Genomic DNA, 27,825 nt, shown 5'->3' with positions numbered 1-27,825 from the left:
AACAAATATGTAGTAATAATGTACTGTTGTTATTATTATTATTATTATTATTAGTAGTAGTAGTAGTAGTAGTAGTAGTAGTAGTAGTAGTAGTATTATGCGAATTTAGTTATTAACATTCAGTTTTTTATTATTATCATTTTATTTTATTATTATTATTATTTATTTTATTTTTTTATTTTTTGTATTTTTCAACAGGCACTGTTTAGTCGGCTTGTTGTACTCTGAAGGACCCTCCCTAACTCCAACATGGCGGCGTCCGTACGGGTGTACAGTGCCCTCCGCATCACTATTGGAGGTGAATTGTTTGTCAGTTTTATGTTCCACAGTTTTGTTTTCACTGTGACATATTTAAGCTGCAGTCCGTCTCTAGTATTTGTGTTTAAGAGTTGTTTAGCATATGTTTCCGGCATGTTGTGTGTAGTGACCAAGGAGCAGCCCGTCAGTGCTAACCATAGACTGTATACCAGGCTCGTTGGGAAAAAAAACTCAGTTTCTTACTGTTAGATTATCGTATTGCATGTTTATAAGAATTAACTTCAAGTCCTAGAATTTTGGACTTTGTTGGACTTATTAAGCTCACAGGCGTCCGTTTTGAAGATGAGAGTGCCTTCACACGTGTGTCAGTACTGCTAATCATTAATAAAGTTAAAGCGAATTTTTAAATGAGGCGCTTAATACTCTCAATTTTGAAAGTATTCTCACCAGGGATTAAAAAAAAAACTCTTGTTTTTGGCCAAATAAAATAAAAAGAGGGGGATAACAGCGAAACCTTACATCGCCAATCCATTCAAAATATCTTTTTCCCATCGTGATTAATTATATAGCCTTTCATTTTGTCTGACTTTGTAATAAATGTCCAAATTCAGATGGATGTTTATGAGTGCAGTTACCCCATACCAAGTGTGAAAAAGATTCTTAGTAGAAAAAGTTTCATAGTACTAAGAAACTAACTAGAATGTCATTATGTACTTACAAAACTAATGAAACTTACTGGAAACAATACCCAGTTTTCAGCATATGATACAGTTTGCCAACAAGACAATTTGACCCTGATGAGGAGGCCCCAGTTTAGTTAAGGAGTCAGCCTGACACAACATGTCTGTGACTGTCCATTTCTTAAAGGGTTTAGTATTTTTATTTTACTACCTGTCTTAAGCTATTGTCTTGGCTCTGGCATATAGTCACATTTGAACTAAAACACATACTGCATCTTAAAACATATAAGCTGAAATGAAATATATAATTTAGGATTTAATTTGATAAAAATATTAAATCTAAATGGGTGCTTCAAAATCCCACCTGGAAAATGTAAGAAACTGACATGAACAAAGAGATTAAAAAACAAACAAGCAAAAAAACGCCTGTTCCTCTTTCAGTTGCAGCATCGGTCCGTGCAGCTGCGGGAGTGGTTCATATGTCTCATTTGGCAAATCGAGCCTCAGCTGCTTCTCTCCAGAGACATCCTACGCTGACCCCACCAACAACATGGCAGCAGACCAGACATGGCAGCTTCTTTAACAAGTGTAAGTTTATAGTTTCTAATTATTTGTCTTTTTTCAAGATGGAACAAATGCTTTTGTGTTGCTGTTATTACAAAATGGCTTTTGCTACTTTAATGTTGTTTGTGAAACGAAACGTGCAAAATATTTTAACTGTTTCTTTTCTGTTGGATCCTTATTTGCACGTAAAATACAACAAATCAAAGAAAACATATTTTCAGCACATGTGGACAAATAATAACATAAAAGGAAAAAAAAAACTGAGCGGAACAGAAAAATGAGTAAATTTATTTTTAAAAAAAACACCAAGAAAACTAAACTACAAAATCAAATAAATACAATAATAAGATGTGCAATACCAAATAGAAAAAAATGACACAACTAAACATTAAGCATAGCTATTGCACACATAACAGAAAACAACAAGGACAAAAACATAATCAACTGGGTGACAATACAATGAGTAAGTAGATGAACAGAGATTATACTGGACGAAAACAGTAAAATCAAAACAAACTAACAAAATGACTGTTGACAGTTTTTGTGTTGATAGTTCCAGTTTAACATATAAACTTAGCACAAAGAGTAAGGAAATTTGTGTTTGGTCGAGTATTTCTCTCCTTTAATAATACCAACTGTTATTGTATTATACATCATTGGAAAGTGGCGTAGAACTCGTAAGGATCACGTTCTTTGCAATATTATCCTGTGGGCTTTCTCTCTGGTTCTGAGATGTGCTGCCAGGTGTGTGTCAGTCACACACCTTTTTAGCACTGATTTGTTTTACAGCAGAACATCAATTACATATTCGGGTGTCCAGATACTTTTGGTCATTTGTTGTTTGTGTGAAGAAAGTTTCTCATTAATAAATTCAGGTACATGCAAACTGAGCTTGTTTGGACAACTTGTAGGATTGATGACAGTGTTTTAAATGAGCATATGTGAGGCTGTCAAAGCATCCATTTTCATCCGAGGGTTTCTCGCCGAATCCCTGCTTCATGTCCTGACCACCTTCACTTGAGAGCTGTGCTTTATTTTTCACTTGTACTCACGCACAGACTTCGCCTTCAATGCCATCTGTCATCACGTCTGACTCACAGGTTGCATCGTGATCAGGAAGAAAACACAAACACCAACAACATGTCATGTCACATCCACTGTTTCTGGGATCATATTTCTCCATGAAGACTTTAAATTTTTCCTCTCAGAGCTGTTTTTTTGTCTTATGCTGATTTTTCTCAATGTAGAAATGCACTGCAGGTCTCAAACTGGATCTGCTGTACTGTATATCCACTTTAGAGCAACGGTGCGAATTTATTGTATTTTAATTACAGTCCCAAGGCGGGCCCATATGTCTCTTGGTGGACATCTTTATTTGTGCCCCTTACGGGCCTCAAGATTCACACATTCTTAACCCTGCTTTAGTATTACCACTCTATCGTGAAGTTACTGTTGAACACATTCAGCTATAAAACATTTTCATGTGCAGTCCAAGCCTGGAGAGAACAGACACAAATCTGCTGATGGTCTGATGCCGTGAGTTGTTGAGTTGAGCTAAATTAACTGTTTTGAAGGTTTTGTTGGGGAGAAAATGGACTGAAACTGAACAAGCCCCATCAGGTTTTAAATCTGAATAGCAGATTTGCAGAGATGGTAGATTTATATGCGATTTAAAAGCAAATTTTCTGTCATGGTGGTTTTTATTACTGTGGTCTCATTTGATTTATGCAGTTTTAAGCTGCAAGTATCAATTATTTAAGGTGTTGATTCAGCCACAGCTTTTTTTGTAATAGTTGTCAACTTTGTCAGATTAAAAATTGATAATAAACCCAAAAAGTATATTTATTATGATGTAAGACCGAGAGTAGCAGTGATATCATGTTGAAGTTGTAGAGTAATCCGATAACTTTTTCATGGAAAAAATGTTTGAAATGAGTCAGTAATTAGGATAATTACAGTTTTCTGTTGTTTACTGAGCGACCGACCTGTAACCGGTGCAGCTTTATTATAATATAAAAGTGGGGCTTTGATTTCTAAATAATAAATGTAAAAAAGGCCCACTCTAATCAGTCAAACCAGTCATAGTTACAGGAGGTTCTTGCTCTGTGTGAACTTGAAGTTTGCATGATTCATAGAGTTGCAGCAATACATTAACATTATAAAAGCCATAAATCAGGGTACAGTGATGCACACCAGTTTGACTTTGTTCATCGTGCTGGTTTGTGTTCGTACTGCAGCCAATAAAGTTTGTTTGCTGATACAATCTTGGTCGGCTGCATGTCTCATTTTCATTCCTTAATTCTTTTTTGTACGGATAACAAGACACAATGGAAATTTGGCATGTTTATGATTTATTGCTCTTGTGTGTGTGTGTGTGTGTTGACAGTGACAGCGGAGGAGCTGTGGAAAGGTGTCCTGGCAGAATCCGGAGCTGGATCCAGGAAGGGTCGAGGGAAGCGAACCAAACGCAAAATAAAGAGAGACCTGAACCGAGGACAGCTTTTCGGAGAAGGTGAGATGTCCTTTTGTTTCTCTTGCTTTTATCCTTTTGCAGGGGGACATTAAGAGATCAACTCATTCCTAAAACATCTGACCTCTTACATGCCTTCTAAACTAGATTGTTTACAATATTTTCTCTGTAAATAAAAAACTAAAATTTTCTCTCCTCTGCTGATAACCTGAACGCTGCTGCTCAGAAGTTGGAGCTTCTGTGTCTAATGCCAATAAGCAGCTGATGGACTTGTCACACTAGAATATTCATAAGTGTTTATTAATTTATTGCACTGCTCTGCTAAAGAGAGGAATTACTCTTCATTCACTCCATCTGCCCTTTTTTCCCTATTTGGAGTCATTTTATCCACTTTTCTTTCATTCAGGCTAGCGGTGCGTGCCACACATGGCCTCTCCTTTGCTTTCACTCGTTCATATTTCTACTTTCGTTTCTGTTCTAGTTTAAAAAAAAAAAAAAACACTGAAATTTTTAAAATGACTGTAGAGAAAGAGCAGCAGCATCACGGCATCTTGCGTGTTAGTAGTGTGTCGTATGACGCCTGTCGAGTAAACAACCAACGCAAATGCATATCGATGCTGCTGTCATCATCAGAGAGATTAACTCAATGTTCCTCTCACCATCCGTTTGTTTTTCTTCTCAAAGATTCAGTACAAAACAAAAGAAATGTTTTGACAACAAAGACTGATCTCAACGTGTAACCTTTTTCAGATGTTTTTCTACTTTATGTATGAAGTGAGCGCTTACACATGGAGTTAGAAATAACTTGACACCCACCATCGTTTTACCAGTGACTGGCTGCAGAACCTGCACATTTTTTAAATACAACAGTTAGAAAACAGTTACGTTCAGCATTACATTGTGGTGAATATACCAATATATCTGGGAATGGTATGAAAAGTGATGCCAGGTCAACTTTGCAGCCAGTAACACAAACTTTCAAACATAAAAAGAAGAGATGCAAATTTATCTAGATATTTTGGTAATTCATCGAGACAGCTGGTATCCAGGTACAGAAACGTGGACTTGTAGTGAACACGCTGTGTCCATTATGTTAGTTTTGGTAAAAATCAACTGAAGATCGTACGCTTTGGTCATAAAGAGATGGGAATGACAATACTCAGGTAGCCTGTGGTGTGTAAAACATGCTAATTTGGTACTAAGGGTGCATTCACACCTTAAGACCCATTTATGTTTGATGCAGAGAATGATACGAAGATGGACGGACACTTTCGTCCGTCTTCTGCGTCGGTTATGCATGCAATTTGGTGTGTTTGCATAATAAACCAGCAGTCTTACACAGTTCTTTTTCGTCTGACTGCGAGCCATTTCTCCCGACTGTTGTTCCACACATGCATGTTTGGGTTGTGTTTACCCACAATGCCTTGCAAAGTACCCACCATTCCATTTGTCTGCTTCCTGTATTTGGTTCACTTGAAGCAAACTGAGACATTTGTAGGCAGACCACAGTTTGTTTCTTTGATCCACAACAGAGTTTGTTTATGCCATCACACCTCCCCAAACCAACTAAAGTTTCTGAGCAAATGAACTAGGATTTATATTAGGACTGGTGTGAATGTGCCCTTAGAGGCCCGAAGTGTAACAAACAAATATCCCCCACACAATTAAACCAGCACCACCAAACTGGACCATTGATATAAGCAAGATCGATCTTTACCCTCATGTTGTTTAGGCATAATTCAGCAAATAGGCTTTTGGTTTGACTGAATAACAAGATCCTGCCAGTGTTGTATTATTTTTGTCTTTTTCAGAGACGAACAAGGTGTTTCAGTTTGGGAAATTAGCAGCACCAAATATTTTCTTGTCTTATTTCTGTTTTTCTGTCGTTAATCATCAGGTCCAGGTGGTTTTCTGTGGCCTGGTCTAAACGCTCCGGTGCTGAAGGACGGCACTGTGCCAAGGGTGAGCCAAAGGAGCGAGGCCGAGCAGCAGGAGCTCCAAGCTGAACTAGGTACACACACCGACACAGATAATTTAGTTTCTTCAAAAAACAAATAAAACGCAAGAAACATGTATAAGATTAACATTTTATTTATTTATTTTTACCCCAGCTGCTGTGATCAGATTTCACAGCTGTCAGTCAGCTGTCTGAGAGCTTTAAGCAGAATCAAGGAGAAATAATTTACTGGACAAGAAACTGTTTTTACGAGTCACTAAGAAGAAACAGCAGGACAAAGCAAGGCTTTAATTTTGAGAATTCGAAGCACTGCTGTTGTGAGAAGTTGCAAATTTGTCTCCACTGTGTTAAAATGAATTACGCGGTTAGTTTGAAAGTGAAAGCAGAACCTTTGATGTTTCACGTGCTGTGCTTCTCCAGTCGGCTGTTTTCTGACTGTGTCTCTCTGCAGTGCGTCAGAGGGATGAGTGGGATCGGAAGAGGAAGATGAAGGTGAAAAGGGAGAGGGGCTGGACAGGAAACTCATGGGGGGGCATCAGCATGGGACATCCTGACCCCGGACCCAATGGAGGTAAATTACACTGAACACTAACAGAAATATGTCAAGTAGATGTTGAACTAGAAATAACCACAATAACTAAAACTATGTAATCTGAGACCTTTTAGTTGTTTAATCAAAAAGAAGGAGAGCATCTCCATCGAAGTCTGAAACAGAAATATGAATATGAAGGAGCAACAATGAGTCTTTATGAGGACAGATGAGGCCTCAAAACAAAGCTTGCTCTCAGACTGAAAACCAGAACATAATGATGGCTGCTGTGATGGAAAAAGAAGAGATGGGTGATGTGTGATGGGGTTGTGTGGGAGAGGAAGAGTGACGGGTCAGTATGGGAGCCCATTAGCACTGATGAAGATGAGGCTTCAGCTAGACTGTCAAGTGGGACAATTTCCTTATTTAGAAAGACATCTTTTTCTTTCTCTGTTCATCTACTCTGGTTCTTGTCTTTGCTTTTGCATCCTCTCTGGCTTTTCTTTTCACATGCTATTTTTTTCTTTATCTCACCGTTTAACTCAGATTTTCTTTGTCTGTTTTTACTATCAGTCCCTTTTTCTATTTTAAAAAGCTTTGTCTTAAACTGAGCTCTGTTTTGCAGCCAGGAAGAAAATTGTGCAACGTTTCTTTCTTTCTGTGCTAGTTTATAGTGATATTATTTATTTACACTCATGTTCAAACCTTTCTTAAAATGGGTTTGACATGTGCTGCATTACATGAGAAACAAAGCAGACTCACACTCCTTCAATGCACCTTGTGAGATTCTTTAGGATTGCCTTCTCTAAATTTCCTTCTTTATGCAAGAAAAGAGCTTTAAAATATCACCGCCATACATGTTCACACTGTCCTCTTAAAACACTTGTAAATGTGTTTTTAAGAATCGCCCCAAAGGAAATGTGTTGGTATTTTATATAGTTTTATAATTAAATGATTCAGTTGGTGTGGTCCTTATTTGGGTCATGCCAGGTCTAGTGTGGCCCAAAATTCCTTTTCTTCTTCTTTTTAAACCATTTTTTTTTTGTACTGTTTAAATTCCATAACTTTAAAAATCATTTGCGTCAGAGATGAGACAAAAACTATCATGTTCAATACCTTGGCTTTGACTTTGCACTAATTTGAATGACGTCCCTGGTGAGAAATTTCAAATAATGTCCAAATATGAATCTACAATGTGGCACAGACATACACCTGAGGGTCTTATGATGGCTGGCAAACAGAACCTGACACTTTGATACTCTGTTAGTTCATAAATAATTTGATATGATTAACAAGCATTTCCTAACTTAATCTTATCAAGCCTATCTTTCTGCAGTTGTCAGTCGTCGTTCATGTCAGTACTTTTTCTTTTTTCCCTTTTTTTTTTTTTTTCTACTTAGAATCTGCTTTTCATATAACAGCCCGCCTCATCACAGACTGCCCTTCAGGGACAATAAAGACCCGCTGCAGTGTAATTATTCCAGGTTTCAGTAGAGGCTTTTAATATAGGCATTGAAAAGGTCACGTTTGAGTGATACTGGGAAATTTTCATCACCTCATGCAACAGGAGGCTTTAGATCAGGACTTAGGGTTGAAAGTTGAATGTAATGTTTTACTGTGAATAGTGTGTGAAGTCTACTGTGAGAGGACCGCTGCCTAAGCTGCTCTATATTACAAACCCTAAGGAGCACCGCTAGCTAATTCTATCTGATTCACTGATGGAGCCGCATCTGGCCTCCTCCATCCAGCCTCATTACATGTTTAAACTCGGGGTTTTGATGGAATTGAGTTTAGCTTGTTTACCACAAACTGCTGATGGATGAGAGGCGAGGTCTCGTATTTACCCTTAGTTCTCAATCTCCATTTCATCCCCCCTCAAAAAATGTTGTTTGTCCCCATGCCAGCAAGTTCTTGTTACACCATATTTGCTCCTGAACACTGTATGCAACCTGCACACACACACACAGACACACACACACACACAGACACACACACACACACACACGGCCCTTGTCTTGCACACAAACATTGTCTCTGATCAGGTTGGGTTTCATACAGATGGTGGTTTAATGTCCCAGCTGAGATATGGCTGTGTGTGTGTGTGTGTGTGTGTGTGTGTGTGTGTGTGTGTGTGTGTGTGTGTGTGTGTGTGTGTGTGTGTGTGTGTGTGTTTTCTCCTCTGAGCCTGTACGTTAGTTCTGTTGATGTTTGTCAGTAATTTGTTAGAAGTGAGGCTGCAACCTTCAGAGGTCACTGACAATGAAAAGTGCAGGCTTGTTATGCTGCTGCAAGGGCTTCTGGGTATTTGTTACACTAACAAGAGCCTGTTTTAATCTGTTTATGATGTGTGTGTGTGTGCATGGTTCTCAGTATGTTTTTATTGTAAAGCTAAACTTCTAAACTTAATCTAAACTTCGTTTCCCCCTCCATCTGTCGACAGAAACATACGAGGACTTTGATTCCCGTGTCATTGAGGTGAGTGTTTTCTTTCCCTTGACAAACTCAAGACACACACCAACAAGCTGAAATACCATCTTATTGATGTTACTCATTTCTAAACAGGAAACTGTTTTTTAAAATAATAGATAAGGAATATTTCACATTGGTTTTAATTATCGAGCCGATTTGTTGCTGATCACAAATTAGATTTACTTCCTTTTTATCACCCCCAAGACTATAATCTAGAGCCTACTTTTTATATATTCATTTTCAGCTTTCTCTTGGATCTCATCTTACTGTGTAATAAGAACAGAAAATTTAATAAAGCTAAGATAGAAAGATAAGTTATATCAGCATGTTTGGGTGTGTGAAAACATGTAACACTTAAATCTACATACATGTGTGCAATTTAAGAAGTACAGATCAATTCTGCAAGAGCCAAGCTTTCATCCTGCCTTTACAGACCTGTCCTTGAAGATATGATTTTAATTTGTACTTGCAGTCTCATAAATATAATTGGTCTCTTTCTCCCTTTGCACTAAAGACATTAAATGTCTTAAGAAAAATAAAAGAGAAAACAGAGCTGCATTTATGTGGAAAATTTGTGCAGCGAAGTCCATGCCACCAGCTTAATGTGCACTTTTTGTTTTAACAATATTGGATTGAACAGAGAATGTTGCAGAAACCCTCAGAGGGCTGCAAACTGTTTTCAACCATCTCAAAGACGTAGGAAATCCTCTGTATTCTTTAAGCTGCCTATATGGTTCACGTTCTGGTCAGTATTTGAATAAAAAGGGATTTTTGGTTCAAATGTATTAGATTCAGTAAAGAAGAGTAATAATTTCAGAATCCATTCATGCCCACTGTGTGTATAGAAAACAGAGGTTAGCTTTCAGTGAAATGTATATGTGGACTTAAGCTACGAGCTGCCATTTATTTCTCAGTATATTAGTGAAAATGTGTAAAATGTAGGATTTTTTAATTAAACAGGATATGGATGTTTCCTTTCTGCCTGTTTAGAATTCACCTGGAGTTTGGGAATGTGCATTGGTTTGCAGCTGGATTTTTAAACTCCGCTTCTTTAATCTCTGTGATGTTGCTGGATAATGTGAACTCTGGTATTTATGCATATTAAACGAGTCCTGTCCTGCTCCTTTCTTCCCCATAGCACTTCAAAATCTAAAGTGTTCACTGAGTTCAGGACTGACTGCATTTCAGTCAGTCAGTGCAGCAAGGCAGCAATTTTAAACAAAAAAAAAGTGTGAAATGATTTTTTCTTTTCTACTGGTTTCACAAACAAAAATAATGGATTCCATTTATATATCAGTTTTCAAAGCATTCAAACCTTTTACATTGAATCCATTCATTTACTTCACATTCACTCACTGTACTGACCACATTCAGTCATTCTTGAACATTTATACACCAGTTCTGCCACACTGGAGGTAAGGTGGGTTGAGATTGGCTGGGATCAAGTAGAAATCAAACCGCCAACCTTCCACTTATCATATGAGCTGCTTTGCCACTGCCACAAATGCCTTTAAAACAAGATGCACATATCAAACGCACACATTTCTTTAACATCCCTTCCAAGGCAGCTTCACCGCCATTTACATCTTGTTTCATGCAACCACATCATCTCACAAGATGTTGTAGGTAAACAAACCAAAGGTGATGGGACATGACTTCAATAACTCTTAAAGTGGGACTGACATCTGAAAATTTAGTTGCCTGTAACGTTGTCTCTGCCTCTGGGATGAATGGACTGTAAACCTTTAAGCACTGAGGTTGATAGGAACATGATATTCCTCTTAGTTTTGTCCAGAAAGCTGACTTCTCGGCTTAAAAGGGTTAGTATGTGAAGTGATGAAAGAAAGCAGAGTTTAACTGAAGAAAAATTGTCCATCAAAGACTAAATCTACAAACTAAAACAGAAGTTTTGTTTTCAAACTAGCAGCCCTCAACAGTATTAAATCTATGTGCTGCTATTCTAAAATGATAAAGATTGAAGCTGTGTGTGTGCGCGCGCGCGTGTGTGTGTGTGGGGGGGGGTGATAAAGGTACTTTGTCTGGACAGTTCATTTAGATTCTCTGTCTGTCATGTCGTATCTCACCTTAATTTAATTAGCACTAATGGACCCAACTGAACTAAAGGAGGAATGCCACATACAGAATACCCAAATTTGTGTGTGTGTGTCCCTTGCTTACACACATATTATCATGCAGAGAGTTCAGTTCATAAAAGTAAAAAGCTGTACATTATTAATGACACTAGAAAACTGATTTTCATTTAACTCTCGTTTATCTACACACACACATATATATTTTACATGTTGGTGTGTTGTGTTTTTTTTCCTTTTTCTTGATACAAAACCATAGTAGTAGGGTGTGTATGTGTGTGTGTGTGTGTCACATTGGTAGTCTTCCCCAGCACTCCTGCCTGCATAAATAAGAGTGGTGTCACAGACATTAGACTTCCCCTGGAAACCAACGGACACTTTTATGGTGCCATCGCCTTCTATAAATACACCCTCTATGGGCAAGTGTGTGTGTGTGTGTGCGTGCTGCTATAAATTCAGGTCTAATGAAATGGAAGAGGCTTACTGGAATAAAAGGCTTGTCTCCCAAGGACGATGAGCCAGCATTAGTGAACACATCCAGCTGGAAGAGAGGAAGAGGATGGAGGGAGGAAGAGCTGAAGACAGAGGTGTGGAGGAAAAGTTGTGGGAATTAGTTGGAAAATAAGAGAAGAATAAAGTAAAGTCATCAACATATAAAAAATAAATGCAGCTGTTTAGCATCAGTTGGGAAATGTGAATTGAAAACTGTATCCATTTGTTAATCCAACACACATAATCACTAACAACAAAATAAAAAGTGAGGGAACGGTGATTGATTTGATTTTGATAACATTTCAGATTAAAAGTAGAAACCAGGTGAAACTTTAAAGACAAAATAAGTAGCATTGACACCTAGCGTTTCAAATCAGAACTGCAGTCGAAAGAGAAAAACACGGAGAGCGTTCTTCCCCCCTTCCCCTCGGAGAGTTTCACGTATTTTGCCGGTTTGTGAGAGGACGGCTCTTTTATACACAGTCTATGAAGGACGGAGAACATAGCACCAGCAAACATCATGATGAGGAGCGAAGATGATTCACACACACAGTAAGTTGCTATGCTTTGCAATGCTAGCGCAAATTCCACACGCTAATTTACGTTAGCATAAAATAGAGTGTAAACAAAGCTACATTAGTCAACAAATGGCATGCAGCAGCTATTTTCCCTTAGTCTCACTTAATAAATTAATTTGATAGTAATTTCAGAAGTTTATAAGGACAAACACAATATTCACTTGGCCCAAACATCATTACAGTTGTTGTTGTAAACTAACAGGCCACCCATTTAATCCACTAATACATCCTTACAGTTAATGAGTGCCGAAAAATAAATTAGACTAAAATCTTCGTAAATCAAGATAAACTTTTCGGTTAATTTAAGCAAAATTCCGGTGTTTACCTGTGGAGGAGCTCCACAGGTAAGCTCAGACTTCTCCACCTTGCAAAAGATTCTCCAATATCGATCCTCGTTTTATTCCGTTTTTGGTCGTTTGCTTTTTTAGCAGGATGCCGAGGCTTTTTAGGTTTATCTTAAACTATTTCTGGTCCCCTTCTTATACTAGCTTCCATACCTGCACGCTGCTGCTCGTTTGCTGACATAAAATACCAAACGCTGCCTTGTTGTTGTTAGGCAACCGTGGGGAGTTGCATATGATTGGTTAAGGAACCAGGAAGTTGGAAAGAGCAACACAGTGCACCCAAGCTATTCCGGCACGGAACTCTTATTTTGAAGGAGAAAAACTTGACAAAGACATTGATGATGTTGGAGACAGATTGTTTTTAGGGATGCTTCCATTTATCACTCGCAGCAAATGAAAACATTTTAAATTATTATTAAGGAAAAAATCCTAGTTATTCAGCCTTTAAACCTTTAGCTCATTGGTCAAAAATAGCACCATGTTCTTAGTTGTTCTTTGATTCTTAGTTGTTGGGTTTTTTTTGTTCCTTGAAGTTTTACTTGCAGTTTTTCCGGTGTCAGAGAGTGACTTTGTCATTGTTCCATAGTTGGTCTGTAACTTTATTATGATGGATGGTATTTGTCGGTTTTATAGCTTGTTCATGGTAGCATGTGGGTCAGTCCCATCCCATGCAGACCGACCTGTGTGCTCCTTCTAAAAACCAGGAATGTAGCTCGCTGAGATGACAAACAGATTTCACCACAAAAAAGAGCTCATCATTATTTGAAAATAAATGAAGAAAGAAGCACAGATGAATTGTTCCAACCCATCTGCACTAGATAATTTTTATTTGAACAATTAGTTTCACTTTATTACAAAGCAGTTCTTCATCTGCTGTGACTTCTTGTCTTTTTTTCACAGCCGAGCAAAGCTAAAGACTGGCACAACCAAGAGGAGCCCATACCTTAGATTGCGTTACACATCTCTGAGACTGCCCCCAAGTGGCAAAAAAAATTAGATTTTTTTTGTCTGCAAAGTACCAACATTAAAACGTTGTCCCGCTTTTCAGCCAAAGCAGTTCCAGTGCTGGTGCAGAACTTGTGCTGGAACCTGTTTTAATTTGTTTATAGCTAAGAACTGGTTTGGTTTTCCACAGTGTCACTTACATTGTTTTAAATTTCTTTTCCAGTTCATGTGAATTTCTGTAAAAGAACACAGTGCAGGGAGACGGTTTATCTTCATAGAAATACCAGATTATACTGTTTTACTCATTTTCCAGGCAAATGAATGTCTTAAAATCATCAGTTTAGTTTCAGTACTCTTTTTAAACAACATTTGGTCTTTGTGATCGTTCTGTGTGAGGCCAAAAAAGTGTTTATAAATGATATCCAGAATAAACATTGATACAAACATGCTTTATACATGCTGTTTGAAACGGGATATATAACCGGCAGCTGACCCCAGCTATTCAAAACACCCAACAATATTAATAAACAGAGCTGAAAACACTTTAAAAATTCTACTCTAAATGTTGATTGTGAATGCAGATCATTAATGGCACATTCTGCAGCACTCACAGATGTGACTGACAATTATAAACCATAAAACAATAGGAATGTCAGAGGAACATGTAATAACAGATCAATTGTCCTCCAGCAGAAATGCCCGCCCCGCTGCAGATGAAGCTTCATGTAGAGTATGAATTAACCGGACTAAAACAAACTTTTCTCTTGTTCTTGCAGCCTTGAGAACAAGAACAAAGTTCTTGCTTCTTGCTGAGTATATAACAAGCTTTAGGTTCTGGTTCTAAACCAGCACTACAGCTGCCATCGTGGACAAATCACTTTGTAGAATCATATCTATGTATGGTTTGTTTGGAGCTCCGAATGTACATTCAGACTCAGGTGCAGACTAAAGAAGCAAACTCTGGTAATGCACAGAAAAAAAGTACATCATGATGTGCCATTTCCAGTACAAAGACATCACACACGGCATTTCCATCAAGTTAAATTGCACACGTCTGGCACTCACACAAAGAATTGAGAGGACGGGATGACAGAGAGCTGATGTAACAGTAAAAGCAGGGAGGAGAGTGGGGAGTGAAACGAGACGAAAGTGATGTTCATGGCCTCGCTCCAGGTTCTGCAGCCACTTGGGCAAGACTCAGTGATTTCATTAACAGAGATGCAGCTTTGTCAGTGTCAGAACAGTTTTTTTTTTCTTTTAAACTCTTTTTTTTCTTCCTCTCCTTGAAGTCAACAACCTTGAAACTTTTGTTGAAAGTAAATAGAAAGTAGATAGCAAGAACTTTCAATTGGATTAGACAAGTAGAAGCAGCCGGTGGAACGCTGCCATGTTGTATGCTGATATGGAAATTTACAAAAAAGCTTTATTGATGTTTAAATTATTCTTTTTTTTGTAATACAAGCTGGTAGAAGTTCATTTTTGCTTTCATATCTAGATATCATTTTAACAGATCGTTCTTGTAAATAGTAAGACTAGAGCTGGAGGACAAGACAGAAGTATCTTCTGTCCTTCAATCCTTGCAGCTGTGGAACATGAAGTAATTTTCATAGTTATTCTCGTAGCTTGTAAATATTTATTTGGGAGCATAACACTCATAAAAATGATGCAGGAACTTGCATCCAGATGGCTTGTTATTGGCCGGTTCTTTAGGAAAAATCCACTATCATCACATTTTTTTTGGACCTTGCTTCTAAATTACTTTCTGTAAAGAAAAAATATTTGATTTACAAGTGCAGATTTTAGCTGCATCAACCGTGAAGCCACATTACACAAATTAAACATAATTCCTTATACGGTGCGTTGAAGATGGAAGTTATTTGTTCAAAGTAATAGACAAACTAATTTATCACCATCCTTTTATTTCCATAAATATGTAAAAGAAAACAAATTAAATTATTCCCTTGCAACACGGTGAATATTGCCTGTAGCTCTAATTATTAGGACATAAATTTGACATGAGTTAAATGTTTCTTTCACCTTAATTTCTCTTTTTACTCACACATGTTCACATGTGAGTCATGTGCATGACTGTGATGAACCAACATGAATTTTCTCCTGCTACTAAGCTTCCTTTGGATAACAGCTTGTCAGCTGATACAGAAATGTCTTTTATCTCTTCATCCTGATCATATATTATCACACAAGGTACAACATAATTTAGTTCATTTGAAGGAAATTCAAAATTGTCAAAATCCCAGAAATATGTGGCTCTTTTGAAGTGTGTGCACACAAAATTTTATTTTGAGCTTTATGTTTAGTGCACATACTGTAAATAAAATGACCTTAACTATTGATGAATTGGAGTTGCAGTTTCATCAGATTGGCTGCACAGCTCTGAAAATGGACTCTGTTCAGATTCATTTTAATCATAAGAGTGTTTCAAAGGTTTATCACTTTGGATCTAAATACCCTGCTGATACACCCTGATGATAATGAGGCACATCTGGAGTGTCAGTGAACATCTGTTTCTCTTGTATTTTCATTGTGTGTGCATTGACAGCAACTCAAGCCAGTTTCTGTTTTTTAATTTATTCAGCTCATTGAATCTGCTTCATTAGAAGGGATTTTACACAATCTCTTATCTTATTTGTCATCCTTATTTTCTTAATTAATAAAAAAGCAACACTACATGCAACTGCTTTGTGTAGATTTTCCATCCTGGCCAACAGCTGGATGTCATCTTTGCGTTGTGGTTGAGTGCTGCTTTTTTGTCTAGATACTGGTGATGTGTGGAGACACAGCAAGTGGTAAAAGTGAAGGTTATATGTCACAAGACAACAAAGTCGCTCCTCACTGCTGTGAGTTTTTATCTGAGCTACTTTGTTCTATACTGTGACAAACCGTCTGGCCATGTGTGGATGTTAAAGGCATTTTAGTTCCCCCCCATCATGCTGTCAGAAGCAATCAGTTGGAAACAAACTATGTTTTTTCTTTAGTGTTTGACATTTTAGTGATTTTGATGGCATTTCTCAGCATTTTTAAGGGTTTAATAAACAATAGATTAAATCAGTCGGCTGTGTAATCTCTAATGAAAATAATTAATTGCATCCTTGCATAAAAAAATTAAATAGTTTCACTTATGCCACTTAAAGCAAAAAGATGCTGTAAACTATATCTGCATTAGGGCATCAGTATTAGTCTTTAATGAATAGTACTGCAACAGTCACGTTATTTTTATGCTTAATTTCAGCTTATCCGTGATCTCGTTCTTTCAGTCACTACCCACAGCTCGTGACCATAGGTGAGGGTAGGAATGTAGAGTGACCGACCGGTATATCAAGGGCTTTGCTTTTTGGCTCCTTCTTCACCACAACAGAGCAATACAGAGCCCACATAACTGCAAATGTCACACCAATCCAACATATAGAGTCTGACTGGAGAAATAATACAGATCTAAACACAGGAGCATTATAGCCATGCAGATGTCAGCTACACTTGGCTGTGGACATCAGCAGGTGATGCACAAAAATATCAGTGCTTAATGGATTCAGTATGTCTGCAACATCTTTTAGCTGCAACCTAAACTCTTTAAACTATGCAGTTTGTTTGCAGCCTTAAGAAAACTTCTAATCCAAATCTCAGAAATTATGTAGCATTGACAATGTTCCTTCTGGTCTGATGTGGTGAAAACTCCCTCCCTGCACTGCAGCATATAGACCGATACAGACAGGGAGACACGCAGTAACAGACTGAGAAAATAACAGATGAAACAGAAGCGAGAGCGAGCTTGAAGCATCCTCCCACTGCCGTTATGTAGCTCATCCGGCTGAGATAAACTCAGCCCATCTGCTCTGCTGCTGACGCTCCGCCAAAACTGCTGCATCTTCACCCAAAATGACAAATGCAGCTCAGAGCCCACCATCACCAGAGGAGCTTCATACAGCAGCCACAAGCCACACTGAAACATGAGAGTTAATAAGTTCCTGGACTTTGATTCACAGAAACAGTGTCTGAGATGCCATCTGGTGTGAGTCTTTGCAGAGGCGGAAAGTTACATTATCCTTACGTACGTGCACAAATTTGACAAGAAGAGATATGTTGCAGCTCCTCTTCACAAGCCGGCAGATGCAAAACTGCAAACTAAGCTATTAAAAACCTCTAAATGATTAGCTATTAACAATAACATGGTTATTCGTGTTTATTTAAGAATTCATGTAGAGCTATGTTTTTATGTGTGAATGTATGTGTGTGTGTATCTTGCAGGGTTGTGTCTTTCACATTTTGGTGTTTGCTGCTGCCCTGACCCCAATCCTTCCTCTCTGGCCCCACAGTCAAATTATAAACTCTTAACTGAAATGTATGTGTTGCGTAACTAGTGAAACTGAAGGCAGATGTAGACTTTGAAGTTCCCTCAGCTGAAATTCAGCTGCCGCTTGCACCACTCTGATGGGGATGAAAGTGTCAGATAAGGGTCACAAGTCACCCCCTCAAAATAAAAAAACACAAAATAATAAATAATTAGAGAAAACACAAGGCAGTAGATCGAATTTACAGGGTCTTTGGTGTTGGTGAGGGCCCTGAGGAGGGCATTTCCTCTGCAATGCCCCTCAAGAGTTTAATACCTCCTTTATCAAACAGTGGACATCTGGGAGGTAGTCATCTTTAAACACTCTTTGGGATAACCCACGTCTGCAGTGGCAGATGATGGAGGATTTACTTTCTAAGTTTTGAGTTTTTAAGGTCAAAAGTTGTTTGGGATTAATGTGGGTTTTTCAGTGACTGATAATGCTTATTTAGAGTAGGATGGTGTTATATCATGTTTATTACATGTTTTGACACATTTATTGAATTGAATTGTATCAGGGAAACATCTAAAACCTGCAGGACTGTGGCCATCAAGGACCTGGAGTTTGAGATCCCTGCTCTAAGTAGATAACATGAATGGAAACTCACATCATATGTGATGATGTTGCACAAAACATGTTATCTGTGAGATCCAGTCAGGTTTGAAGTGTCACTGGTTTTATTCTACCTAAAATTTCATCAATAGATTGAGGAGAGACGATTGAGGAGAGGAGGACGAAGCAGTGAAACAGCAGTGTATGCATTGTGGACGGGGTTTTTTGGCACCTGTAATATCTGAAGATTGTGGCATGTTAATCCTGCACTTTAAAATGGATTACAAGTAAATTTCTACTTTATTCTAAACACATTTAATACTCATCTGACATAAATGATTAAATAAAATGGTAAGCTGCAACTTCACCTTAGCTGAGTCGTGTATAGCTGAGGATGGTTTGAAATGATGCGCTTCCTTTCTCCTCATGTCTGTTCTTAATTTCTCTGCTCTCATTCCTGGTGGAAAGGACAAAGAGGAGTCGAGACACCTTAATGTGGCTCTGATTCGATCCATACTGCAACCATTATTTAAAGTCTGTGCTGTAAAACAAATGCCTGTGCCTTATAAGTGTTTTTTTTCCACTATAGCTGCTCATGTGCTCTTTTTTATCTTTTTACCCATTCAGTTTTTTTTACTCATTCACTGTTTTTTTTCAAACTTTTTTTTTATTCACACACTACATCAGTGTAAGCTTTAATATCTACAGCGTAAGAAAAATCTCATTTTGGTTTTCTTTACTGCAGAGCAGATAAATATTTGATGGATTTATTACCGATCCTGAGGGCTCACACAGAAAGCAGCTGGACATCTTTTTCATAACTTGCTGAATGCAATGTCATTTTCTCACTTCTATTCCAACCTCACCCACAGCCCTTTTTTTTTATTTCAGTAGAATAATCGCTGCGCTGTCTGATGGATGTTGTTAACACGATATCTGACAGTGAGGGTGAAATGGTGACATCTTTAAGAGCAATCACAGTGTTGTGTTTTTTCTCTATTTTCATGGAAAAAAAAACAGAGTGAACACAAATACAGCAGAGACAGATAGCCATCATACAGAAGAGATAGAATCACAGTAAAGCATCACAAAGTAAACCTTTTACCAGAGCTTCTTAATCCGGAACAGTCTTTAACTGGCTATATCTGCTCTACGGGAATGCATCTTGGGTTTTTTTCCCCATGGCAACTCCTGTTTTAGCAGTTTCTTATTTATTTTTACCTGCTTTTATGTCATGATGGTGACATGTCAAGAAGTGTGGAGCAAGAGTGGCATGAGGATGCCTGGACAACTCCTAAATTCTGAATGATTTACCTTTACCTGGGCAAACCTCAGATGCGCAAGTGCAAGTGAATGCAACATGAAATCTACTTGTAAATCATTGGCCTCATAGCATAACTTCCTTAGTCATATTCTCAGGTTTTCAGAGATGATCATGTTTGGAGAGTAAAGTTCGGCAGATATTACAATTAGGCCAAAATGGCGATCATAATATGAGGGTAGCTCATCTGGTGTTACACAACACTAGCATGTTGTTGGTCATAGTGCAGCGTTTTTACAGCATCATGTCGCCACCTGCCTTTGTGGGTGATAATATTTGTCTCTCTGCACTGTTTGTGTTTTGTGAAGACGACGTAAAAGTGACAAAAACACTTGATGTGACGGATGTGCAAAGTTAAATGCTGATTAATCACTGATTTTATTTATTTTTATTATTTATCTTTTTAATAATTGTTATTACCACGGCCAAGGTGGAGTCTGTCTGTCTGTTAGCAACATAACTTCAAGAGGTTTAAACGGATTTTGATTAAATTTAAGGAAATCTCAGAAAAGGAAAAAAGGAACAAGTGATTAGATTTTGGAGGTGATCTGGATCAACGTCTGGATCCAGGAAATTTTAAGGGTTTTTTTATTAAGGCAGATAGGGATAATTTGGCCATTGGAGCTTCTAACTAAAGAAAAAAAAAAGAAAAATACACACAATCATTGGCAAAAATCACTTACAGAATGCTTCTGTTTGATTTATTTAATATTGAACTGTATTTAGTTTTATTCCAGTCTTTGTCTTTTTGTTATTTACCTTAAGTTTTCCTGTGTTTATTTTGTTCTTGATTGTAAATAAATTCAGGTGTTAAGGGGTTAAAAACGGTCTCTTTTACATGTGCCACCTTGTTCCTGGTCAGTGCCTTGACCCCTCCCATGTTAAATGTATTTGTAAAATGGAGGAAGAGATTAATTAGGAGGTCAAAGTCCCATCATAATCCTCAGTAGTACAAATCCACACAGAAGGTAAAGCTAATGTCTCAGTGTGGCCGGAAATCTTACTTAAGGCAAACATCTATTGTATAATACGGATAATTTCATGATGTGTTTTATAGTTCGTGTTAATCCCACTAAATGGTACAACTACGCCACCTGCTGGGATAAACTGGTAGGCTACCTGTGTTGTCCCGTTAATGCTAAGCTGTGAAATAGAGGAATATTCTAGTACATTTAGGCTCTATGTAGTCAGAAAACAGATGATGTATGGCAGCCTGCCAGCTGTGATGTTGTTTTCTTTTTGACTAAGACATGATATCACTGATCAAAACGTGCAGTTTTCAATTCCAGCCCACAGTGTGTTGGGTCAGCTGCTGGTTGCATCACCATGAACAGCCAGAAGTTCATTATTGCAGCTTAACATATAAAACTTAATGATCCCAAATGTTTATAATAACTATAAAAAATTTTAGAAAAAAACATTCTGAACTCATCTTTTACAAATCACCATGACTCAGAGCTGCTCCCTTAACTTGAATAGTCGTTAGCATCTCTTTGTGTGTGTGTTTTGTGTTTTTCTTTTTTTAGTCGGCATTTTATCGGTTATTGACGCACTACATACATTCATGTTTGCACACCATCATCTTGTTTTCTTTCACCCTTTTATTTTCATGTTAAGTTACACACGCAGTTCATTCCTGTGAAATTAGCTATTATCACCTTTAAAACTAACACTCAAAAGCCTTTTACCTTCTCCTCTTTTCTTTGCTTACTGTCTTTTTTTTATTGTTTATCCGTGTTGCTGCATCTCTTCTTCTTTCTCTACACCTTGTTTGTCTTCTCACCCAGATTAATCACTTCTCCATATCCTTTCATGTGTGAAGAGGCAGGACATGCTCTTTTTTTCCTTCCTTCCTATCTCTTTACTTATTCTCTTTCCATCTTTAATCTGTCTCTTCTCTTCTCTTCTCTCCCCTCCAACTCTTACTGTTTTCTTCCCTCTTTCTTATCTCTTATTTCATCTCTTCGCTCCTCCAGCATCTCCTCTGCTAAATTCTTCTGTTTTTTTGTTTTTTTTCCTTTCTCTTTTGTCTCTGTGGTGTATCAACGCTGCCCCCTGGTGTTTCAGTGTCACATTGCAGGAAGTTTATCTGTTAGTGGAGAAATTACATCCGAGAGAAATGATTCAAATAAATGAAAGAAAACTGTACCATTACTGTTTAAAAATAAATTTTAAATTATTTACAAATAACTACACTCTGTTTTATGTATTTATGCAACATCTTAAGCCTTTAATGCATTTGTGATTGATTTGTAGGTGAAGAGTGTTTTCAACATGACTGCTAAGGAGGGCAGGAAAAGGTCCGTCAGCTGTTTGGTCGCTGTGGGAAACGGCAACGGAGTTGCAGGTTTGAATCTTTGTTAAACAGAAATATAAATAAACTACAAAATCAGCTTTGAATTACACATCAAATTAAAAGAAAAGATGTACAAATTACCAGAGCTGAATGGCTTCATCTCTGAAATTTTACAGACCTCTGTAGATGTGGGGATGTGCTCAGAATGGCTTTGAGTGTTAGGTTTTTATACTCCTCAGAAGCGAACAGCAAAGTGAAAAGAAAGTGCGGAGGAAACTCTTCACACACTCTTGAGGCACCGGCTTCAGCCTCACCGGCGCTCATTAGCTGATAATCACACGTTTAACAACACTGAAAGCTGTGATTTCTGCCTCCAGTCTTTACATTTTGGGAATGTGACATTCAATTATTAAAAGATGACACTGTAAACACCCCTTCTCTTCGAACTGACCCTCCTCCCTCCCTCCCACCAGGCTTCGCGTTGGGTAAAGCAGCAGATAGAAACACAGCTCTGAGGAAGGTAAGAGCACAAACTAACAAGTCGGATTTGGGTCCACGCTTTGGGAAGTTGGGTTGTTATTAAAACTGAGTAAAACATAACAATAAACTTGACACTGTGACTCACTGGAAAACATTTGTTATTTTTATTCACAAAATATTTGAGTTATAGTGAGTATCAATTAACTGATGTGCATTAATAAAGTGAACAGAAGCAGAATAACCCTGATCCATCAGTGGGAAAGTTGGTGTGTATTCACCAGAGATGGGATGCATCTGAAGCTAGAAAGTATGTGAAATGGTCATTTCAGATGAAGATCCAGCCAGAGGCTTGTATCTTTCTCTCAGAAATCATGATCAGTGATAATGAAGCTTCACTCTCAATACTCCCGTCACGGGATTGGTTCACTTGGTAAATCACAAATTAATTTGCATTTCTGGACTTTTTTAAACCCATATTTCATCTTTCAAAGGTCTGACTGCTCTCACCATTAATAGAGTAATATGATTAGAAAAGGATGTTGTTACCCCAAACATAATGATGTAATACTATTTCTAAAAGCAGGACAGGTTGCACAGATGTAACAGATTTAGGTTGTTGAATGATGGTTTAACTAAACATAGCACAAAAACTGAAGGTATTTGTGTTTAAATGTCAGTTATTTTTTGTGATATTTATGCTTCTTGGCGATAAATCTTAATAATGCTGGTTGAAAAATGGGATGCCATCCCACAGCAGGGTGTGGTGATCAGCATGAGGAGGAGGTGGCAGGCTGTTTGGCTGTTTATAGTTTTTCCACATGTTACTGAGGCCCTTGTTTGTTAAAGGAATCATTAAACTGCCAGTATGTCTTGTTCATTCAGACTTCAATCATCCAATCGAGTAAAATACACCAATAAGAATCAATAGCAGAATGAGCTCTTTGGCAAGTTTTTTATTGATGCGATCCACATGCTCAACTTAGCTACTCATCCCACAAAAGCATTTTCCTTACAAATCTGTCTCCATTTAAAAGGGAAATAAACAGGCTTTCCAGCAGCAAAAAATTTATTACCAGACACCAGACACAAATGTCTTTATGTGCTAAATTTTTATATAACACAAGGACATTAATAGAAATTAGAATTTAACACTTGTATGCAGTATCTTGCACATACACCGTATATTCCACAATTTCTTATAATTCAGAGCTAATTGAGAGGAGGCCACTGCTGAGCATTGAAATCTTTAAAATATATATATATGAACCATTTTTCAATCTGGTTAGCTTGAAAGTCTTAATGTTTTGTCTGGCTGTCGTTAGCATTTAAAAAAAGGCTTTATCATGATTTCTGTCAAAAACATAAAATATTATTATTTAATCATTTCCCTTAAAGACATTAATGTGATTTAATTTAAGCTTTAAAAACCGTGTCATACTTCTCAAGTGTTACTTGTCAAGTGTTGAAATGATCATAGTAAATACTAACCTTCTGTCTTTGGGTGTTCGCGTCATGTGATCTGCAGGCCAAGAACAGAGCCATCCACTACTTGTACTACATAGAACGTTACAACAACCAAACCAGTAAGTGTCTCCTGTTTTTACTCCTCATTCACCCTTTCTTTCTGGTTCTCTCATTCCAGGTTTTTAATTCCCTTTTATATCTTGTATATAATTAATACTCAGACCACAGGTATTAGAAATAGAAAGACTGCTTAATGTATTTCTGAGCAAACTTTAAATAACAATGAAGGAACTACCAGTGTTTTGGGGCTTTTCCCCACAGGTGTGTGGTTAGAGGATTAAACTGAAAAAGAGAAGTTTGAAATGACTCATATATCTAAATGCATGACATTTGTTCTAATATTTTTCACTTTTACAGATATGACCTGTAAATCTTTCAGTCTAAGCCCATTTTTGTATATTTGCGAGATAAAGAGATTCTGTTTGTAATGTTTGGTTTATTATAAAGATCAAAAGTTTAAAAGAATAATGCCGCTTGAGTCTTTTTCTAAAAAAACGTGTGGAAACAGCCTCAGTGGAGAGTGAAGGACTCAGATGATGTGAAAGTATGTTTGTCTGCTTGTGAAAGCCCTAGTTTTCATTGTAATCACAGTGGTAGCAAATTCAGACCAAACATGGTGTCTGACTTGATCTAAAACTACTGATATTTCCCAAGATTGTATTGATTCAAATGGCTGAAAACTCCGTCAACATATCATCTTAATTTTTCCTTCTGTTAATGTAAAACAGAATATATGCCTTTCACTTAAATTACTTTGAGGAGAAACTGAATAGCAATTTATCTTCTGAACCCAGAGCCCCTAAAGTATCCTTTCCCACTTTAAGTCTTCTTCTTTTTTTTTTTTTTTTACCTTCCATCTGTTCCACTTCACCTCCCCCCGTCTCCTCTACTGTCCCCTCGAATTTGCTCATATTCACACAGGGACATTAAATTTAAAACACACCCCTTGTACTTTTTTTTTGTTGTTGTTGTAAAGCTCCATTTGGCTTCTAGTGCCGCTGCTGGAGAGCAGAGTCAGAAAGATTAATGTGTGGGAGTCATCGGCCTCCACCACGCCCACCGAAGGAGAAAGTTAGCTTCCTGCTTTGGCCTGAAACCAGATCAGAGGCGTGCGTGTCAGTGTGTGTGGTTCTCTCGCTTTGCCCAGCTTAATCATGCATAAGAGAGAAGAAATAACAAAAAATGGAGGAAAAAATTCACTGTATACTATTACAGTACCTATAGTACATAATAGTATTCATTACATAAACATATAATGCACATTCTCTTATCAGTCACCCCCATCCCTCCAATTTTTACTTTTTCTTATTTCCTTCTTGACACTAGCCTTTTTGACACTAGCAACGTATTATTATTATGATTATTATTATTATTATTATTATTATTATTGCTATCATTTGTATTCTTTTTTATATTCTCATTTTTATAATTATTACTATTACTATTATTACTTTTACTACTATCTCTCATAACTATTATCCTAAATATTTAAAAGACGGTTGTTTTAACTGGACAGGACATGTTATATATAAACATATATACTTTTCCAAACTGATATTTTTTCCTTCATCTTATACAAAGCTACTTCCAGCCTGTTATGGCAGCATCCCCGGTGTAAGGCTTAATTCTTTCAGTGTTAAATTTTAAAATTACAGGATGCATAAACAGCCTCAGAGTGGCATGTTTCGAAGTGCTGGAACGAGCTTTAAAACAGGATTTTAACCTGAAGCCATGAAGCTGGCAGCACGCTGCTCCCACTGAGGAGCTGTGTGCATCTGAATAACTGATCAGCCACAGCTGCTGCAGTGAGGGGGAGACGCTCGCACGAGTGGAGGACATCTGGTGGGCAGGTAGAGAAACACGAGACCTGGGGGAAAGCAGGAGAAAAGGCACACAACACAGCCTCTAACTGGAAATGGCACAGACACATGAAGCCCTTTAGACTTCATTTCATTATTTATTGCTTTAGCTGTTTCTTCCATCTGTTTCAGCTCTGCAGGCTGAGAGTCTGATGCAGCTGCTGTTTTCTCTCCCAACAGTTTATCATGATATTGAGTCCAAGTTCAAGAGGACAACGCTGCGCATGAAAAAGCAAAATGAAGGTAAGTTTGTGTGTTTGATCAGGATTCATTTAGCACAGATTCTGTGTTGCACTAAGAAAAGCTCACAATGTTGACCCAGGTTATATTTAGTCTTTCACATTGTCGCTGCAGGCTATGGTCTGCACTGCCACCGTGCGGTCATCACGCTGTGCAAGCTCATCGGCATCAAGGACATGTACTGTAAGGTGGATGGATCGGTCAACCTCCTCAACATCACCAAAGCCTTGTTCACTGGGTTGGCCAGTCAGGTGAGGTCGTGTTGGTGAAAGGGATTTTAGGAGGGAGTTCTTAGAAATCTCTTTTCCTCAAAGACTCTTTATTCATGCGTCTTTACCAGACAATAAGAATAAGTTTTGTTGTGATTCTTGAAATTTAAGTAATTTTTTGTAAATGCAGCAGTGTCCCAGTTTTATTCTAATACAGTAAGTTTAGCAAACGCATGTAAATGCGTTTTCATGTTATCTCATTTCATGTCTTATTCATGGTATCCATTGTTATTGTTCAAGACTGATTTAACTGACTTTATATTAAGAAAAAACTCAGTGTTGAAGGGAGAAAATTATTACATAAATTATTTTCAGGAAATTGAAAATGTGTTGCTCTCATATACCTTTCCTGTTTTCTTTTTCTCCATCAGATACAATAAAGTTATAAAAATAGTTACCCTACCTTTAAAATTTCCTTTTCCACTTCTGCTTCTTCTGCCTCCCTGTAGGAAACCCATCAGTCGCTGGCCGACAAGAAGCAGCTCCACGTCGTGGAGTTTCACTCGCATCGTGGCCTGCTGCCGGTGGTGGTGGCGAGTCCTAAAGAGGGAGCATGTCGCAACCCCGAATTAGAGGACGAGATCCCAAACACCAGGCTGCACTGGGACGACGTGCGAGCCGTGCAGGGAACCAAGCACTCGATCTGGGCTGGTGTCAAACGTACCATCTGGTAGATCAGAAAGCAGGACAGATGGTTAAACTGACTGAAGCCAAGAAAGTCAACTTGTAGAGCGAGACAGAAGATCAGTTTTTGTTGATGATCTCCACATAAAGTGGGTTAAGTTTGTAAATGTCTGTTTCTTTTGTAAACTAAAGTCAATAAATGTTTGTCAATGTGAAGGCATCTCATTTGACGTGATACTCCTCCAGACAGACCACAAAAAAAGCATATTGATCCATGAGAACATGTCTAAGCTAAAGTATGTACTGATGACCTAAATGTGAAGATCTAAATCTTATTTAACATACTTTGATTTATCGGGTAATGCCCCTTTAAGAAGACTCTTCGAGCAAAGCACCTTCAAAACTGACGTATAACCTCTGATCTGCATAGACGAAGCTGACAGACCATTAAATGGACTTTTTAAAGATTTGTAGTGCTCCAGGTGAGGTTTGACCTCACAACCTCAGCATTGCTTTGCAGCATACTGACTTTTAAGTACCACACACTGACCAACTGCACCACTGGAGCTCATGCTGAAGTTAAGAATAGTTATCATTATGGGAATGCAGCGGTCATAGAATGATGCATATTGGATTGCCTTTTGTATGAAATACCATAATGATGCTGCTTCTCCATATGTTTTAGTCTTAGCTTTAGCAATGAAGGAAGAACCAGCCACTGAGGACTCTGGGAGGTTCGTACGCTAAAAGCCAGTCATATCATTATTTTGAACTAAGAACATAAAGAGTATTGAAAAGAACTAGTCCTAAAATTAAGCCGTGGAGAACACGAAGTCAGTTTATTTGTATTACAAACTGTTTAATCTGTTAAAATGAGACCTCAACCAATTTAAAACGATGCCATTAACAAAAAAGGACACAGTCAAGTGTATATCACT

General features: G+C 37.9%; 1 protein-coding gene across 1 annotated transcript; it reads left to right on the top strand.

The window, feature by feature from the left end:
• Positions 1-228: 228 nt before the first annotated feature.
• mrps5 (mitochondrial ribosomal protein S5) lies at positions 229-27,099 on the top strand. Its single transcript, XM_042010848.1, has 12 exons — positions 229-298; positions 1,380-1,526; positions 3,889-4,014; positions 5,870-5,983; positions 6,381-6,500; positions 8,899-8,933; positions 21,852-21,942; positions 22,365-22,411; positions 23,897-23,954; positions 25,935-25,997; positions 26,109-26,245; positions 26,713-27,099. The coding sequence occupies exons 1-12, from the start codon at positions 250-252 to the stop codon at positions 26,935-26,937; spliced, it is 1,212 nt and encodes a 403-aa protein (XP_041866782.1). The 5' UTR covers positions 229-249; the 3' UTR covers positions 26,938-27,099.
• Positions 27,100-27,825: the final 726 nt, after the last annotated feature.

This window comes from Melanotaenia boesemani, chromosome 16 (genome assembly GCF_017639745.1).
Source record: "Melanotaenia boesemani isolate fMelBoe1 chromosome 16, fMelBoe1.pri, whole genome shotgun sequence".
NCBI lineage: Eukaryota > Metazoa > Chordata > Actinopteri > Atheriniformes > Melanotaeniidae > Melanotaenia > Melanotaenia boesemani.
The sequence above is the reverse complement of the archived record's forward strand: the minus strand, read 5'-3'. Positions and strand labels throughout refer to the sequence as shown.

Coding starts and splice junctions, on each gene's coding strand:
- mrps5 (XM_042010848.1), top strand. CDS start 250: ATGGCGGCGTCCGTACGGGTGTACAGTGCCCTCCGCATCACTATTGGA. Junction 5,984..6,380: donor GGAGCTCCAAGCTGAACTAG/GTACACACACCG, acceptor GTCTCTCTGCAG/TGCGTCAGAGGGATGAGTGG. Junction 21,943..22,364: donor AAACGGCAACGGAGTTGCAG/GTTTGAATCTTT, acceptor CCCTCCCACCAG/GCTTCGCGTTGGGTAAAGCA.